Source organism: Schistocerca gregaria, chromosome X (genome assembly GCF_023897955.1).
Source record: "Schistocerca gregaria isolate iqSchGreg1 chromosome X, iqSchGreg1.2, whole genome shotgun sequence".
Classification (NCBI taxonomy): Eukaryota; Metazoa; Arthropoda; class Insecta; order Orthoptera; family Acrididae; genus Schistocerca; species Schistocerca gregaria.
In genome coordinates this window covers 336,340,427-336,358,655 of record NC_064931.1, presented here as the reverse complement: position 1 = coordinate 336,358,655, position 18,229 = coordinate 336,340,427, and the positions used below count along the sequence as shown (strand labels likewise).

At 36.6% G+C, this 18,229-nt stretch overlaps 1 protein-coding gene across 1 annotated transcript in view; it reads left to right on the top strand.

The window, feature by feature from the left end:
- Positions 1 to 18,229, top strand: part of LOC126298058 (voltage-dependent calcium channel type A subunit alpha-1) — an 860,595-nt gene that overhangs the window by 154,763 nt on the left and 687,603 nt on the right. Inside the window, exons 11-13 of the mRNA XM_049989377.1 lie at positions 3,528 to 3,612; positions 8,042 to 8,169; positions 15,036 to 15,258. Of these exons, the coding sequence (XP_049845334.1) occupies positions 3,528 to 3,612; positions 8,042 to 8,169; positions 15,036 to 15,258 (436 nt within the window). The remainder of the gene's footprint in view (positions 1 to 3,527; positions 3,613 to 8,041; positions 8,170 to 15,035; positions 15,259 to 18,229) is intronic.

Below are 18,229 nucleotides of genomic sequence, written 5' to 3'. Positions count from 1 at the left end.
ATGTTTACAAAATGCCATTAATGTAGTTGCTGAGTGCTCAGTGCTTCCTAAGTGATAAAAAGTTTTCATGTTTGGGAATTAGTGTACTAAGCATTGTGCTGTCTGAATTTTCTTAATGATTGTAGCAAAATTCAGAGCATTTTTAATGGTTAGTAAGTTCCTCCTTTGAGATAGTAATTTTTCAGTAGTTTGCAAGTAATATATAAGGTAATCTTATTAATTACTTGATTGTTGGTTGTAGACTAAATATTTAGGTTCATTTATTAGAAGTTAACATCACTGCAGTTAATCATTATTATTAAAATGCTGCCAATATTCCTGACATTATAATCATTGTAGTGATTTGTGTAAGAGTGTATTTGCTTGCAGTAAATTGGATGAGACAACATACATTAGCTATCAGCATTGTATTAAGATGTTGAATGATACTTATGGCCTGGTGTTATTTGTAATCACTCCCTAGCCTGAAGGAGTAATTACATTTATTTTCCTCATAACTTGTATAGATATGCTGTAGAAAGCACAAGGTTATTTAACAAATATGAAAAATCTATTATTGTTTATATTAGCCATTGATGTGTTTCTTGCAGAATAAAAAAGCAAAATGAAACTTGTTGTTGCCTTCAACATCATTGGTGTAAGAATGATTCTTTAATTGGATCAGTAATTACCAAACTTTGGCATGCTTTAAATTCAGTACTTTCTGCAATAAAATTGTTTATTGATGAGTCACACATTTGGCTCATTTCTTACAAACAAGACTAATTCTAAATGACATGCTTAACACAACAGTTGTACCATGCAGAGTTTCAATGTACATTACCCTCTGTGACCCTTGTGACTGACAATTAAATGTTGGGTACTTTCAAACAACTGTAAGAACTAAGAGAAAATAAACAAATAAATTGTGTACTGCTATGTCTGATGAAACAGTGTCATAAAATAATAATTGGTAGTATAAATACACACATCAAAAAAAGTTTTGCATCACCCTGGTTCCAAGAACTCCTGGAGATTGATGTTGACTGTGGATATTGTATCACAGACACAGTCCCTTTGACTGTTCAGAGATGTCACTAAACCTGCCCAGAGATGTAAACAAACAACGCTTATTAGACGGAGGGCATCCGACAGCCAGTCAGTTCCAGTCATTCCACCAGGAAGGAGGTACACGGCTTGTGTTGTCTGTAGTTCAACCATGCCTAGACATACAATACCATGGTTCAATTATGTCTGCATTATTACTTTGTGCCAGGAAGATCTGTCAACAGGGAAGTATCCAGGCGTCTCAGAGTGAACCAAAGCTATGTCATTCGGACATGGAGGAAATATAGAGAGACAGGAACTGTCAATGACATGCCTTTGCTCAGGCCCGCCAAGGGCTACTACTGCAGTGGATGACTGCTAATTACGGATTATGGCTCGGAGGAACCCTGACAGCAATGCCACCACGTTGAATAATGCTTTTTGTGTAGACACAGGATGTCCTGTTATGACTAAACTGTGCACAATAGGCTGCATGATGCCCAATTTCACTCCCGACGTCCATGGCGACGTCCATCTTTGCAACCAAGATGCCATGCAGCACGGTACAGATGGGCCCAACAATATGCTGAATGGACTGCTTAGGATTGGCATCACGTTCTCTTCACCAATGAGAATCACATATGCCTTCAACCAGACAATCGCCAGAGACGTGTTTGGAGGCAACCCGGTCAGGCTGAACACCTTAGACACACTGTCCAACAAGTACAGCGAACTGAAGTTTCCCTGCTGTTGTGGGGTGGCATTATGTGGGGCCGAAGTACACCACTGGTGGTCATGGAAGGCACCGTAATGGCTGTATGATATGTGAATGCCATCCTCCGACCAATAGTGCAACCATAGCGGCAGCATATTAGTGAGGCATTCGTCTTCGTGGATGACAATTCACGCCCACATTGTGCACATCTTGTGAATGACTTCCTTCTGGATTATGACATCATTCAACTAGAGTGGCCAGCATGTTCTCCAGACATGAACCCTATTGAACATGCCTGGGATGGATTGAAAAGGGCTGTTTATGGACAATATGACCCACAAACCACTCTGAGGGATCTACGCCGAATTGCTGTTGAGGAGTGGGGCAATCTGGACCGACAGTGCCTTGATGAACTTGTGGATAGTATGTCACAATGAATACAGGCTTGCATCAATGAAAGAGGACGTGCTAATGGGTATTAGAGATACTGGTGTGTACAGCAATCTGGATCACCACCTCTAAAGGTCTCACTGTATGGTGGTACAACATCCAATATGTGGTTTTCATGAGCAGTAAAAAAGGTGGAAATGATGTTCATGTCGATCTCTGTTCCAGTTTTCTGTACAGGTTCCGGAACTGCGGAACCGAGGTGATGCAAAATGTTTTTAGATGTGTGTAGATGATAAAAACAAAAACTTAGTTTCTTAATTTTTCTGTAACTTGTTGTGAACAACAGTTGAGTTATTCAGACATAGAAGAAAGAGAATTGTTGACCTCCTTTATCGATTTTCAGAGAAGGTTATTTTGTAATTAATAAAATGTACTGTGTGTCACTAATGGATAATTACAATTTATTTTTTCCATTAATTGCTTAGGACATTTTACACTCTGTTCTTGTAATTGTCATTCCACTTGTGCCATTTGCAGCACATATATACGTATATATATATAAAGTAAATGTTAGAGTAAATAAAATTCCACCAAAAACTCATTTCTGTAACAAAAAATAAAACAGCTCCCCGGGCCTATTTGGAGTTATCTAGGAGCTTGGTGGACAGGAATTGCACCAGGATTTCTCTTTGCATTGCCCAATCCCTTTTTTCTTTCTTTACTCAGGTGAAGCAGAAATCACATTTTTTGCTCTATTATTGCGGAGTACTATACCTGAAAATTCTGGAAACAAAAAAAATTGTATATGTCTTGAAGATTTGACTCGGGTACTGGATAAACAGTTTTGTTAAATAACCTTCATTAATAGACTGGAGTATCTGTATTTATTTTCTGTTAAGAAGTAAAGTATTATTCATACTGTTTAGTGTTGTGTTGTTGAAAATGGTTCAGAGAATTTACATATGATTTTTGTTTAGCCATAGTATGTCAGTTTGATTTTCTGTTTATATAATTAGAATCACTTCCTTCTTAAGTAAAGTATTTTTCTTTATGTATCTTTTGTGTAGCTAATTACAGTTACTTCTTTGCACTTAAGCTATGCAGATATGTTGAAGTTTGATGATCGGTTAAAGTGTGGCAGTGTGTTAGATTAGTGTTTATTTTCTGTAATTAGTACTTTGTCAGACTGAATATGACTTCTCGATCAAAGTTTATAATTTTTGTTAACATAAGTAAATAAACACCTACTGCTGTTTTCGTATGACTTGTAGGTCGCTGCAAAAGTACTATTACTCACATTCTTTAGCACATCTCAGTACAACGCAGATGACAAATGTAGCATTAGTTCTGCAACTGCATTTTATTAAAAATAATAATACAAATGTTTTGTCTTCAGGTTTCTCTCGAGCTTCCTATTTGAAATCAAAAGTAAAAAATAAAGGGGCATGTGTACAGTTTTGGAGAGCAGAGAAAAGATTCAGGTACTGTAAATTTCCTCTGTATAATGTACATCAGAAATCTTGGATTTGTTTGGCTCTTTAAGGATTTCAGTACTATCCAAATAAAGTTCATGTACTCTAGCTTTTGATTTAATTAGCTCACCATCAGTGAATACTAGGTCTGCCATAATTTATGTGGCTACTTGTACTAAGTAATAGTTTTGTATCTGTTTGTAATATAATGTTGTTTTGAAAATGTTTGAAAAGTAGATTTTGTTGTTGAAAGATGTGCAGTGTTAAAATGAACTTTGTGCAATTTGAGAAGAAGCCTGCAATTATAACAGTTTAGAAGACGAGTAAATACAATATATTGAAATTTTTTGGTGGTTTGAAGCTTCTGAATACATATGCAAATAGATACTCTATTTTTGTGTATTGGGTATGAATGGGAAAAAGATGGGAAGATGTGTCGTTGTCCAGGTTTCAATTTCTGTCTGCTCTGCATTTATAATCAATGTAGTAGTCTGAGCCATTGACATTCTGGTGGCAATTTAGCATATGATTACCACTGAATGGAGTTAGAAGAATGAATGATCAATGTGGCAGGCCTTCCTCCAGTTTCCTGATTTCTTGTTTGTATGTTCTTTGCACCAGGCAGGTTGCTTTCCTTGATGATCCAAAGTTGATAGTCTTTTCATAGTGGTTATTGTCTGTTACACACCACATGAGCAACTTATCTATAACATCAACACTCAGCTAGTTTTAGTGAGGTTTTCCATTTTCTCTTTGGGTAAAGTGTGGTAACTGTTGAGTGCTACTGCTTCTACCTTTCCCTCTCCCCTATTTCTATCCCTATCCAAATCTCCATTCCCAACCCTCTTCCTCTCCCCCTCCCCCTTCCCCTCCCCCTCCCTCCTCCCCTCTCCCTCCTCCCCTCTCCCCTCACCCCTCCTCCCTTCTCCCTACTCCGTACTCCCTATTCCCTACTCCTTCCTCCCTCTGTTCACCCCTGCCATTCTCAGAGCTACTACAACCTGAGTGTAAGGCATCATGTTCTATCAGACTTATTGTTTTGCTGAAAGCTGATAATTTCATATGTCCTTATAACTGTTAGATGTTAACTGTCTATGTCATTCTACATTACACTGGATAATGTCATACAATGTGTTCTTGCTATCTTCTCTTTATTATTTGCATTGTAGACAAACAGTACATGGCATTCTGTCTGCATCAGAGATGCCCCAGTTTTCCTAAAGCAAGTTGTTTTAATGATACATATATTTACCATTTGGCTTTGTTACAAAATCTGTCCAGAAAGTAAGTTTTGTTCATACTTCTTTCAACTACAGAGCTATAATTACAGTTCAGCACTTGTGTGGTAGTTGCTTGAAATCAAGGAGAAGGAAATGATGCCATTTTTTATCTGTGTGTTGTTTACAATGTACAATGCTTGTTTGGAATGGCAAAGTTCACTGAAAATTTTACCGATCACAGGATTAAATCTGTAATTCGTTTGCTGAATGTGAAGAACGATAAACCAATTGACATTCATTGACAGGTTTGTGAGGTTTATTGTGCAAATATGATGAATGATTCAGTGGTAAGGAGAATGGTTGGATGGCATGATGAATGACATCATCCAGTGCACAGTGCCGAATAAAGTAGACATCCACAAAAAGTTAATGAAGGATTTGTTTATGCAGTTGAAAACCATAAGTTTACAATAGCCAGTTTTTCAAAAAGATTTTCTATAAATTTAAAGATCAATTCAGCATGAAATCATTTCTGATAAACTGAAATTTTGAAAAGTGTGTGCACGTTGCTTGCCAAAATCTACTATAAAGCAACACAAAAAATACTATCTTGGCAGTGCACTTGAATTTTTGACACATTACAATGAAGCTGGTGATGATTGTCAGACTAAGATAGTGAGCAGGACTGAAACTTGTGTTGCTTATGAAATGCATCAATCAAAAAGACAACCAGTGGTAAGGATGTACACTGCAACACCAGTAAAGGCTGAAACCAAGCCAATCTTGAAAACCTTAAAAATCATTTGCACACTATTTTAATAAAGATTTGGCATTCAGCAGGTGAAACAATTAGTGCAAATATTTATTGTGAGACTTCTATGAAACTGCATCCCACAGTACAAGTGCCATGGAAAGTTCACAAATGGTATTGTTTTGTTTCATGACAGTACCCAACATCACACTGTTAGCAAGACACAACAGTTCTTTTACAGGCCTTCAGCTGGAGCCAGTTTGGTCACCCTCTGTACAGTCCTGACATTGTTGGCTTCCATCTCATTTTCTACCTGAATATGTTCCTTGGTGTTCAAAAATTCAGCAATGATGACAGACTCATATAATATTGGTATTAGCATATGACTGACAACACATGCATATAAAACTGTGCTACACTATGACAAGTGCCTACAAGATGGTAGGAACTATGTAAAAAAATAGTTTAAATTTGACAATTTTTTCCAACAAATAGTTTTTCTGTACCTGTATTTGTTTTGTTTTTGTTATTAGATGGAATTTACTTTCTGGACACATCTCATATTATTTGTGTTTATCCCTTAATTAATTTTTACAGGCCAGTGGAGAGTCTTTTTTATTAAGAGGAATATGACAAGCAGCATGGTTTAGTTGTATATAGAGACAAAGACATATAGTTTAAATATCAATAAACATCCTAATCATATAAAATATCCAAATTTTCTTATGTATGTTTACGTTTTGCTTTCTGGGTTGATGTGTTAATGAAGGAATACTGGATTCTGATGTGTTAATGAAGGAATACTGAAGCAAGTGAATAAGTTCATTCCATGGACATCTCTCTCATTATTAATGAGAAGAAAACATGCATTTAGAAATAGCTTGGCCTTGTGAACTATATTCCTGCTCCATGGAAGAAGTTGAGGAGAAAGTTAATGGGGACAGGGATTTTGATGTTGAATGTTATAAGTACATGAGCATTTAACCAGTAACAGATAAAGTATGATGAAGGAGGAGTCACAGAGGAGATGAAGGGCGAATCTGTCTTGAAAATATGTTGAATGAATGGTGGTGAGGGGGGGGGGGGGGGAGGTGGACAAAAGAATAATTAGGAGAAGCTGAAATAATAGAGGAGGTAAACATGGGATGAGGCAGAATATTGTCAGCTAGGGCAGCAAAAACAAATGTAAAAAGTGGAAAATTTAAGATCAGCATGTTAAAGGAAGTCTTTGGTCATCCTTTAACCTGTTTATGAGGACTTTGAACCCAAACATGAAGAAAACTGTGGAAGCTGGGTAGAAGAAAGAAAAGGGAAAGGGAGAAGTTAGCAGACATACAAAATGGAAGGAAGTAGAGGGATTGGAAGGTTGGAGGGAGGACTTGGTCCAGGATGCTGGCAGGATGAAAAGATGTATTATAGTACTAGTTGTCATCTCAACACTTAAGGGGAACTGATGTTAGACAAGGTGATTCAAATGACTCATGTAGTGTGCAAGCTATAAAATGTCTTTCATGTTTCATGTTTATTGCCTTGATACAGGATATATCTGTTCCAGATAGTGCACCTGCATCTCATTGTATGTTCTGTCTGATATATGGTTTGAGTAATCTCACATGTTGTTCTGCCTTTAATAACAGTGGATTTGAAAATGTTAGGGCTGGAGTAAATAGTTGTACGTGGGTTCCAAATGCATGGGATAGGTTATGTTAACAAGATTACTCCCAAAAATAGAAAAAGTTTGGTAAGAATCATGGTCTAGAGATTTCATAGAGTTTGATTACATTGATGTGAAAGGTTGGTTGGTGATGGAAGTTAACTTGAGGTGCTGTGGGTGGAATATCAAGTAATGACAATCCCAGGGCTGGATAATCTGGCTGGATATTGTCATAGTCCTTAGAGCACTCAAGTCCAGGATGGTACTAAGTCATGAAGGTGATGCTTTTGGTTTGTTCAGAAGTAACATCTTGGCTTTAAGGAAAAAAAGGGGGGGGAAGGAAATTTGTTTCTGAATGAGGCTAGTGGTATTGTTGTGAGGGAGGAATCATGGGAGAATTTGTTATTATAGCTGCTAAGGCATTTGGTATTGGAGCAGTTATGCTTGCTCTGGGCACAGAAGCTATAGGGAAGGAAATGTGTAACATACTTTCATAGTGAAGATATTTTTTGTTGAGGTTAGTGTGCACAGATGTGTGAGTGAGGTCTTAGTGAGGTGGAGATCAACATGTATGATAGTGGTATGGGACTGGAGAAGGATCAGCTGAAGGACGTGGAAATGTTTTACTTCACCACAAGTCCAGACTGCAAATCAATGAAATTGTACAAAGCCAGCATACAGCTTCTGAGTGTTAAGAAAATCAGTACTAGATATAGTGCACAAATTGGGTCCTTTAGAGATGTGTTTATTTTTTTTATTTTTTTCACTGGTAAATCAGTGGACTTTTGGATATTTTATTTTTATTTGTTTCAGATTCTGGATCCGTCATACTGTTAAGACCCAGTGGTTCTACTGGTTTGTTATTGTGTTGGTTTTTCTCAACACTCTTTGTACTGCTGTAGAATATTATGGTCAACCACAATGGCTTACTGATTTCTTATGTAAGTATTTTGATTAAAAAGTTAGCAGAGTCCAAATTTCAGTCTCACATAAATGAAATGCAGTCGGTAGGGCAATGCTTAGATTTTTAAAGAAAATCTGTTCCAGTACCCAATTTCATATGCAAATTTATGTAATGCGAGATCATACTTTTTATGTGGATGTCTTCGGGAGTACCTGAATGTCATACACTTGCACAGTGATAACGTCATTTGTTACGTGTACTGAAGTAAAATAGAAGATGGAATTTCTTCTATCTAGTGAACTCTTTTATGCGGTACTATACAAGGATGCAAAACCAGATCTTCGCATTGCAGGATCCATTTCTGAAAATAGAGGAAAGGTACTGGCAGATTTGAGGTTCATATTGGCCTGTAAGGACTATTTTAATGGCTCACATAGTATAGCTATGTTGTTGAGAAGGGAGCTCCATGTCCTAATCTGTCAGGCTTACAGTTATGGTCTGTTAGAAAGTTTCGTATCTGAGCATGCTCTTTTTCAGTCTGGGGGTTTGGGTTTGGAAAGGCTTGCTCATATTTTTCATAAAAATTATCTGTCTGAGACAATATTTACATGGTAATTTACCAATATCAACAATTTTTTCCTTCGTTCATTTGTATCTCGTACAGACAAAATTATATTCATATTGTGTTCAAAATTTGGCAATACAGTAGTGACATTCTCCCATCCGGGTTTCAAGACACAGAGTTTTAATGTTGGACATGCCATTCTAGTTTGATCTTACTGTAATTTGCTTATAAAGACAAGGTACTTGATTTGATATTAGATTATCACTTTCAGTGTCTATATCAAACTTAATGTAACTGCTGTTAATTAAGTCTTTATCTTATTGAATCGTTTGTGTGTAAGATACAAGAACGTTGAAAATATTCTGCACCTGGAAATAAGTAATCGTGTTTTATATGTGACTAACATGAGAGAATTTTAAAGTATTTCTACTGTAATTCAAAACATACAGAATTTATTCACATGCCAGTCAGATATCAGCATCAGGTGAAATACTTTCCCTGGCTCAGTGTCATGGTAACATTACATCACCATAAACATGATGCTTAAACACTTTATCCAGTCATCATGATTTAGTTATAGAAAACACATAAAACATAATTAATGATAAAACTACTAGCTGAAATGGAGCTTTCCCCCATAAGGGCCAAGTGGTTTCTTTTTGGACTTACTTACATTTTTTTAAAGATTGAACTTACTCAGTGAAAAAAGGTTAGTGCAAGAAATGCATTTGCTTAAAATATTTGTCAGTTTGCTGCCAAATTTGGCACACATTTTAAATACAGGCAGATAATCATCTGATATACAGTGTGTCATGTGATATTGAGCTCTCATTTCCAGAAGGTCTGAACATGTAACCACCATTGCTGATAAGGAGGCATTCAGTGGTGACTAGTGTGAATGTCATTCTGTTTCCAATTGTGACAAACCTTTGAATCATCTAAAATGCACTTAAAGCTCAATCATGGAGTGATCACCTAATTATGTATGTTTGAGTAAGGGTCAATTATTCCACCACAGGAGGGTGCCTGTGGATGTCACCATATTGTGTTCCAGACCAGTCTGGAACATGGGAATGTGGGATCAGAGATGACATACACAGAAAATTACTGAATTCTTTTTGTCCTCACCAAACCTTATGAAATGAGGATTGTCTGATCTGCAACCATTTCAACCAGATCCACCTGCTTCAATGCCCGCAATCAAATTAAATGTGGAAACATTCTACATGCACCAGTTCAGTCACAAACTGCACCATTGCTGTGTACTTCATAGAAGGTCTTTTGAGACCCTGGTAGTGGTTGTGTCCTTTTATTAACACCAATCCTGAGTCACATCTCTTTGTATTACTGTTGTGAAAGGACAAATAAATCTCTGTTCTATTTGAGTGTTAAATTTGGCTCTGTGTGTGTTGGGGACTGGTCTTCTGGTGTTGGTCATTTCTAGTATTTATATGAGGGGCACTGACACCACATGCCATCTATGAAAATACTGTGGTACATATTGTGTTGTATTTTAGTAGCAACCTAGTGTTTTACTATCTAGAAAATTTGGATATTTGCGTACAGTTTTGGTACATCAGAATTTGATAGATATAATTCTCTCATCAACTCTGTCACCTCAAATTTGCAAAGTTTTCTATCATTGGTTAATTCCTCCCTCCCTCCCTCCCTCCTTCCCTCTCTCCCTCCCTCTCTCCCTCCCACCTTCCCTCCCCCCCCCCCCCCTCTCTCTCTCTCTCTCTCACACACACACACACACACACACACACAGACACTTACTTCCTAGCCTTGTATCCCACCAGAATCAACTATATGAATAGCAGTATGTAATCTATTGGCTCTTTAGAATTCAGTAAGTGTATCTGACATCTGCAGATAACAAATGTATAGGTCAGCTTTTTTCTGGCTTCCACTATTTGTTAACAGCATTCTGTCAGTTTAATTTTCTTTAAGTTCCTAGACAATGAAATCTTGTCTGTTCCACTCACTTTTTCATGTTCAAGATTCTTCTTCCTTTTTGGACGCTGATTCTATAAAATAAAAAATTGCAAAAATAACAGTAATTTAAAATGCAGTGTGTTGAGTGTAATGAAACACAAGACACAGCATTAACACAACATTAAAACACTTATCTCGTTAATGTTCAAACTTACATGATGTTTTTAAATGTACAAAATGAATTTGTCAGTATTGTTTGGACTTAAGTGGAACATCTAAAAAGGAAGGTCAGATGATTCAGTGTCAGTCATTATTGCAAATTTTTCAACTTCCACTGCCAGGTAAAGAACAATAGGGCCCTAACATAGGTTAGGCATGCTTTACACAAAAGGAGGAGCTACTGATGCAGCAGAGTACTTACAATGTGCACATGGTATAAGGTGGATCAAACATGTTAAAGTGCATCAGAGAATCTTTGGAGAATATCATGAGTAGGTTTCATGATCATACTATTGTAATAGGAGGAAACTTGAATTTGTCAGCTGTAGTTTGGAAGAGTCATGCAATTTGTTCCAATGGCAGAAGTCTGCTTTGAGCGGACAGTTAGAGGACTGACTCACGAGGGCAATCCCTTAGTCCTCATAGTAACCAACAAACCAAAACTCCTCAAATATGTTCATATAGAGGACAGCATCAGCGATCATAAGGTTACGATAACAATGATTATGGGTGTTACAAAGGATGCTAAGAAAGGAAGGAAAATATTTTGCATAAGTAAAAAGTGAGAGGGGAAACAAACTGCAAAATATCTGAGAAGTCTACATCACAGATGTAAGTGAAGCCAAAGCCTAATTGACTAACAGACATTTTAAAAAGCCAAAATGAGCATTAGAAGAGCAATGTGAGAACCATACAATGAATTCAAAAGAAAAATTTAACAATTCATCTGATGAAAATGTTAATAATTTTGGTTGCACATAGTAAATGGATCAAAACCATGTACTGACACTCAGTGACCATATTGGCACGAGCATGTAACATGACAGGAGAAGGCCCAAATACTGTATTCAGTCTTCTGAAAGCTGAAAAGGCATCTATTGAGATTGATAAATTGGTCAGTGGTGGAAATATGTCTTGATCAGCTGAGATACCTATGAGATTCTACAGAGATTATGAGAATGAACATGCTCCCATTCTAGCAGCAGTTTACTTAGGTCACTGGACCAGTAGAGGGTATCAAGTGATTGGAAAAAAAGGTACAGGCTGTACTCATTTTCAAGAAGGTTCCTTGGACAGTTGCACATAATTATAGGCTTATATTATTGACATTAATCTGTTGCACAATTATGAAATATGTTCTGTGATAGCACATTATAACTTTTTGGCTAATGAAAATCTCCTCTTTAAAAATCAGCATATATTCTGTAAACAGAGATCTTGTGAAACTCTGCTTACTCTGTTCATCCATAAGATCCAGAGCACCATAGACAATGGTGCCCCAATTCATGCTGTATTCCTTGAATTCCAAAAGGCATTGCTACAGTTCCATCTAGTCATTTAGTGAACAGAAAAGGAGCTTACCAAGTGCCGGCCCAGATTTGTAACTAGATTCAGGGCGTCCCAGCAGATAGAACTCAATATGATGTTCTTAACACGATGAAATCAACAGATATAAAGATAATTTCAGGAGTACTCCAAGGTGGTGTTATAGAGCCATTACTGTTTAAAATATACAGATTGTCCATGTTAAACATATAATAATATAAAATGTAATAACTTGAGACGTAATGGAGATATTTATTGGTGATTTGCTTCTACAAGTATGGTAACAAAAATGATTCTGTGTTTCTTTTTGGCAGTTGATACCATATGCGCATGTGAGTAACTGCTCTATTCACCTAAAAATGCATCAGTAGTCATGTGTACTCTGCAGTAGAAGGTTCTGTATGCACTTTCTCTAAAGTCTGTTACACTGGTACAGTGTCATTTTTGGCATTAGTATGGAGTGCTACCATGCCATTTTGCAAACATTGCAAGGGATTTCTTGGATCATGAGTTCTCATATTGCTGGACTGGGAGATGTAGTCCATTGATGACCTGGCCACTCTGGGGGCTTATCAAGAATCAAGTGTACCAGACCCCAGTTCATGATCTATTAGATCCACCTTGTTGCACCTATGCGGCAATCGCAAATGTTACACCTACAATGCTGCAAAACTCTTGGAGAAAAGTGGAATACAGATTAGATGTCTGTTGAGCTATAATGGTGTACATATCAAGTTGTGTTAGGAGTGTAAAAAAATATTTTGAGTCATCATAATTGTGGATGCATACCGTCGATAAATATCTCAATTACTTCTCAAGTTATTAAATTTTATGTTATTATATGTTTAACCCTGACACCCTGTACATAAATGACCTAGTAGAGAATGTCAAAATCTTCATGATGCTTTTTGCAGATAATACTGTTGTCTGTGATATAAAAGTGTGAGTTCCGTGAAATTTTTGCAGATGATGCTGTTGCCTGTAGGGAGGTTGCAATGCTGAAGACTGTAATATAATGCATGAAGGCCTGTAGATGATCCAATGATTGCTGCAGGGATTGGCAGTTGACTGTGAATGTAAATAGATGTAAGGTATTGGTTATAAATAGGCAAACAGATCCATTACTGTTTGAATATGCAATTGTGAAAAGTCACTGGAAGCAGTAACAACTGTAAAATACCTAAAAGTATATGTTGACAGTGACATGGAGTGGAATGACGATGTAAAACTAATTGTAGAAAGAGTAGATGTCAGGCTTAGGTTCATTGGGAGAAACTTAAGAAATGTAATGTATCCATGAAAAAGAACTGTAATGTATCAATGAAAGAAGTAGCATAAAAAACACGTGTAAGATTGTTTCTTAAGTATTGATAATCATTCTTTGACTCTTACCAGGTTGAATTAATTGAAGAGATTGAAAAGATCCAACCAAGAACAGCAATTTTCATCATAGATTTCTTTAGTAATTGTGAGAGCAAAATGGAGATGCTCAAAAAACTGCTACAAAAGAGGTGTTATGTGTCATCGAGAGGTTTACCATTGAAATTCCAACAATATACATTCCTGGAAGATTTAGATGATATATTATTTTTTCCCATATATACATCATAAAATGATCATGATTAAAAACAGAGACATTGAAGCTCATATAGAAGTTTATTAACATTCTTCCCATGTGCCATTTCGGAATTTCGTGGTTAAAGGGGGAAATGATAGTGGTATCAGAAGTATTCACCACCACACACTAGAAGGTGGCATATAGAGTACAAATGTAGATATGGCTGTAGAATAAATTAAAAAAAAAACAGAATTATACAATACATGACAGTGGAAATAATAAAAAATAATAATAATAGTTAGGAACTGAGAATGAAGTGAACTGTCTGTACACAGTATGTATAAGATTCCAAAAGATTAGACTTTAGTTATCTCCAGGAATGTAAGTTGTGATGAAGATAATACACATCCTACAATAAGAAGATCATCTGAAGAATGTAGTGGCCTTATGAGAACATCTGAAGAAATTCTGATTTTTGTACTAAACAACATGTGCCATGACTCAATACTTCCTCATAATACACACTGAGATCGGTATCAGTTCTTCATTACCTCTGCCAGCCGGAGTGGCCGAGCGGTTCTAGGCACTACACTCTGGAACCGTGCGACCGCTACGGTCGCAGGTTCGAATCCTGCCTCGGACATGGATGTGTGTGATGTCCTTAGGTTAGTCGGGTTTAAGTAGTTCTAAGTTCTAGGGGACTGATGACCTCAGAAGTTGTCCCATAGTGCTCAGAGTCATTTTTTTCATTACCTCTTCTTTTTTCATATTTTATGCCACTGTGAGCATCTTGCTTTATTGTTGCCCTCAGTTTCACTTTCTTTTGTAGAGCATTTAATATCAAGCATTTTCTCCAATTACAAAATAACTCTTCACAATGAAAATATTTGGTAGAATTTTTGAAATGTTTTTAACTACACTAGTCTTTATTGTTGACTGCTTTAATAATGAATTTGCCATTTTGAGTATTACTTCTTTGAATATGCATGGACTTTGCTTTAGGAAAATAAGCTCATTTTTTCCTGTAAAAATTTTTTTGATTTAAATAATTGGTAAAGTGGATGGAAATTTTTGTAGGCTATTAGTCACCATTAATTTTTATCTGTGACTTGCCAAAAAGTCTTGTTGATGATGCCCTAATAGTACATATGATAACATATTGTTAAATTTTACAATGATTTTTGTGGTCCACTTAAAGTTCTCATAATTCCTCCAACATTCCAACAGCATTACATTTATGTTATATGTATTACATCTACTGAAATTACTAAGAAGTGTATGTATATTCTTTTTTCAGATATTTCTGAATTTGTATTCTTGGGTCTTTTTATGATGGAGATGCTTATCAAGATGTATGCCCTTGGACCTCGAATCTATTTTGAATCTTCATTCAATCGTTTTGACTGTGTAGTGATCAGTGGCTCCATCTTTGAAGTGATATGGTCTGCTGTGAAACAAGGCTCATTTGGTATATCAGTTTTACGAGCCTTGCGCCTTCTAAGGATATTTAAAGTTACAAAGTAAGTGAGAGTGCTTTTTTGTGTGTGTGTTTGCTTTTGAGAGTCACTGCATGCGCAGGAATTTGTTCTTTAATGCAGAAAGAAGAAATTTTGAAGCAAGATAGCCTAGAAGGAAATGCTACAAGAATGGAATCTTAATTCAAGAATCCTTTTTTAATGGGAGTGCCAACTGTTTTTTTTATTGCAGTAATTTAACTGTATGTGTATGATGTTGCATTTTATAAAATGTATGATTCTCGTCTCAGTAAAGTAAGTATTTCAGGTGGCATGTAAGTTCATTTCTGAAGTGTCCTATTTGACATTTTTTGATGCAACTAACAACATACAAGCTACAGAAAGATTGGTATATTTAAGAATTAACTCCATCATCTCCCTGAACACCTCATATTTAAATGACCATTAAACTCAGTATCTTGATGTAACAGTATGGAGAAAAACCGGCGCAACTGTAACAGTGTTGAACTGAATCTTTTAGATGACTAACAAGTTAAATACCTTATTGTTTTCAGGGAATAATGCTTTTCCAAAACCTCATTTGCTTTCAGTAAATGACAAATCAAGTCATTAGATACAGTGATAAGATTTATATTATTTGTATTACTTTTACATAGTTTCAATGATGTTGGTATAATTTACAGCAATATTTTAATCAAAAATGAATTGAACTAAAAAAAATGCTACTTCATGTTCTTCAGCAATTTATCATAGGAGACTTCTGAAATGAACCTTGCTTGTATCATCTTATATGACTGTCTTCGTCTTATTACTAAGTATAACCATGGAATTATGTTAACTGAGAACATGTCAGTAAACATGGATTTGTAAGCAGAGCACATACAGTTGTAATAGAAGCATTGATCAATTCTGTAATTTCATTATATGCTCCTGCATTATATATCGTCCTCTGTTGTGAATTAGAAAGTAGACATTTTGGAAACAATTTATTTCAAGAATCAGTAAAATAAGATCATCTGCAGTTTGAGTGTACCGGCCAAGTTAAACCTTTTACAAATCGCCTTTTGCCATGGAAAAGTTTCCATGGACAGACTGATTTAGCCTAAATGTCATAGACCTTCCAGTTGTTTTGCTGGAATGTTCCAGTACCTTTGCCAGTAATAAGCTGCAGAATGCACAGCAGACATTTCTTTATTATTTATACTGAACTGAAATACTGATCATAATTTAGGTATACTTGCCAGTCATGACCATTGTTTAATATTGTAATATTGTATACTAACAAAGGTTTTCTTTGTGCATTCTAATTATACTTTATTTGCTCTGCAGCCAGTAAACATAATGTTTATATGTGATAGACTGATAGTACTTCAGAAGTTTTCATAATTAGACTGATGATGAAAAAATTGCAACACCAAAAATAATTAATGTAATTTCAGGAATACACTTGTCTAGATAACATATTTAAGTGATTAACACTGCAAGATTACCGTTAATGCAAGAGTAAGATAAGCTATTTCATATGTGAAATGCTGGTACAGTAATAACTGGTATAACCACTAGAATGTTGAATTCAAGCATGCAAATGTGCATGTATTGTGGTGTACAGATGCCAAATGTCAGTTTGTGAGATGGAGTTCCATGCCTGTTGCACGTGGTTTGTCGATACAGGGATGCTTAATACTGTTTGTGAATGGCTCTGAAGTTGTATGATGATGTCCCATATGTGCTCGATTGGAGACAGATCTGGTGATCAAACAGGCCAAGGCAACATGCCAACATTCAGTAGAGGCAACATGCCATCACTCAGTAGTGCACGTTGGGTTACAACAGTGGTATGTGGGTCAATGTTATCCTGTTGGAAAACACCCCCTAGAATGCTGTTCATGAATGGCAGCACAACAGGTTGAATCACTAGATTGATGTACAGATTTGCAATCAGGGTGCTTCGGGTAAGCATGAGAGTGCTCCTGCTGTCATTCAAAGTCACACCCCAGACCATAACTCCAGGTGTAGGTCCAGTGTGTTTTGCACGGAGACAGGTTGGTTGCGGGCCCTCAACTGGCCTACTTCTAACCAATACACAGCCATCACTGGCACTGAGGTACAACCAGATTTCATCAGAAAACACAACAGACCTCCACCCTGCCCTTCAGTGAACACTTGCTTGACACCACTGAAGTCGCAGAAGGCAGTGGTTTGAGGTCATTGAAATGCATGCTATAGGGCATCTGGCTCAGAGCTGTCCGAGAAGTAACCAGTTTGTAACAGTTTGTTGTGTCACTGTGGTGCCAAATGCTGCTCAAATTGTTGCTGCAGATGCAGTATGATGTACCAAAGCCATACACTGAACACGATTGTCTTCCTTTGTGGTAGTGCCATATGGCCATCCAGAGCCCACTCATCTTGTGATCGTACGTTCTTGTGACCACTGCAGCCAGAAATCATGTGCAGTGGCTGCATTCCTGCCAAGTCTTTCTGCAATATTGCAAAAGGAACATCCAGCTTCTGACAGTCCTATTAAACAACCCCATTCAGATTCAGTGAGGTTCTGATAATGGCATCTTTATTATCACCTTAAAGGCACTCTTGACTAACACTGCCTCAGCACATCCAATCTCAAAGATAACTGATGCTAATGACTGTTACAGTGGTTATTTAAAGTGAACCTGATTTGCATCCTCATAGTGTCACTACTAACACCTGTCTTACATGACTGGTGCAAAAATTTGATTTGTCATCATGAGATGGACAAACATGCCTACTAAGTTTTGTTTGTGTCACACAATTCCTTCTTGGTGTTATAATTTTTTTCCATCACTGTATATTAGTAATATATATTTATTTTATATAATTTACTGCAATGTCTGGCAGATATACTTTATTAGCAGGGAAAAATGGTATTCCATGAATGAGTTGAAATAATATGAATGCCTTCAATTTAAGATACTCTAGGATCACACTTGAATTATTAATAACATAAGGTATTAAAAGTAACATTTAAGAAGTTATCTAG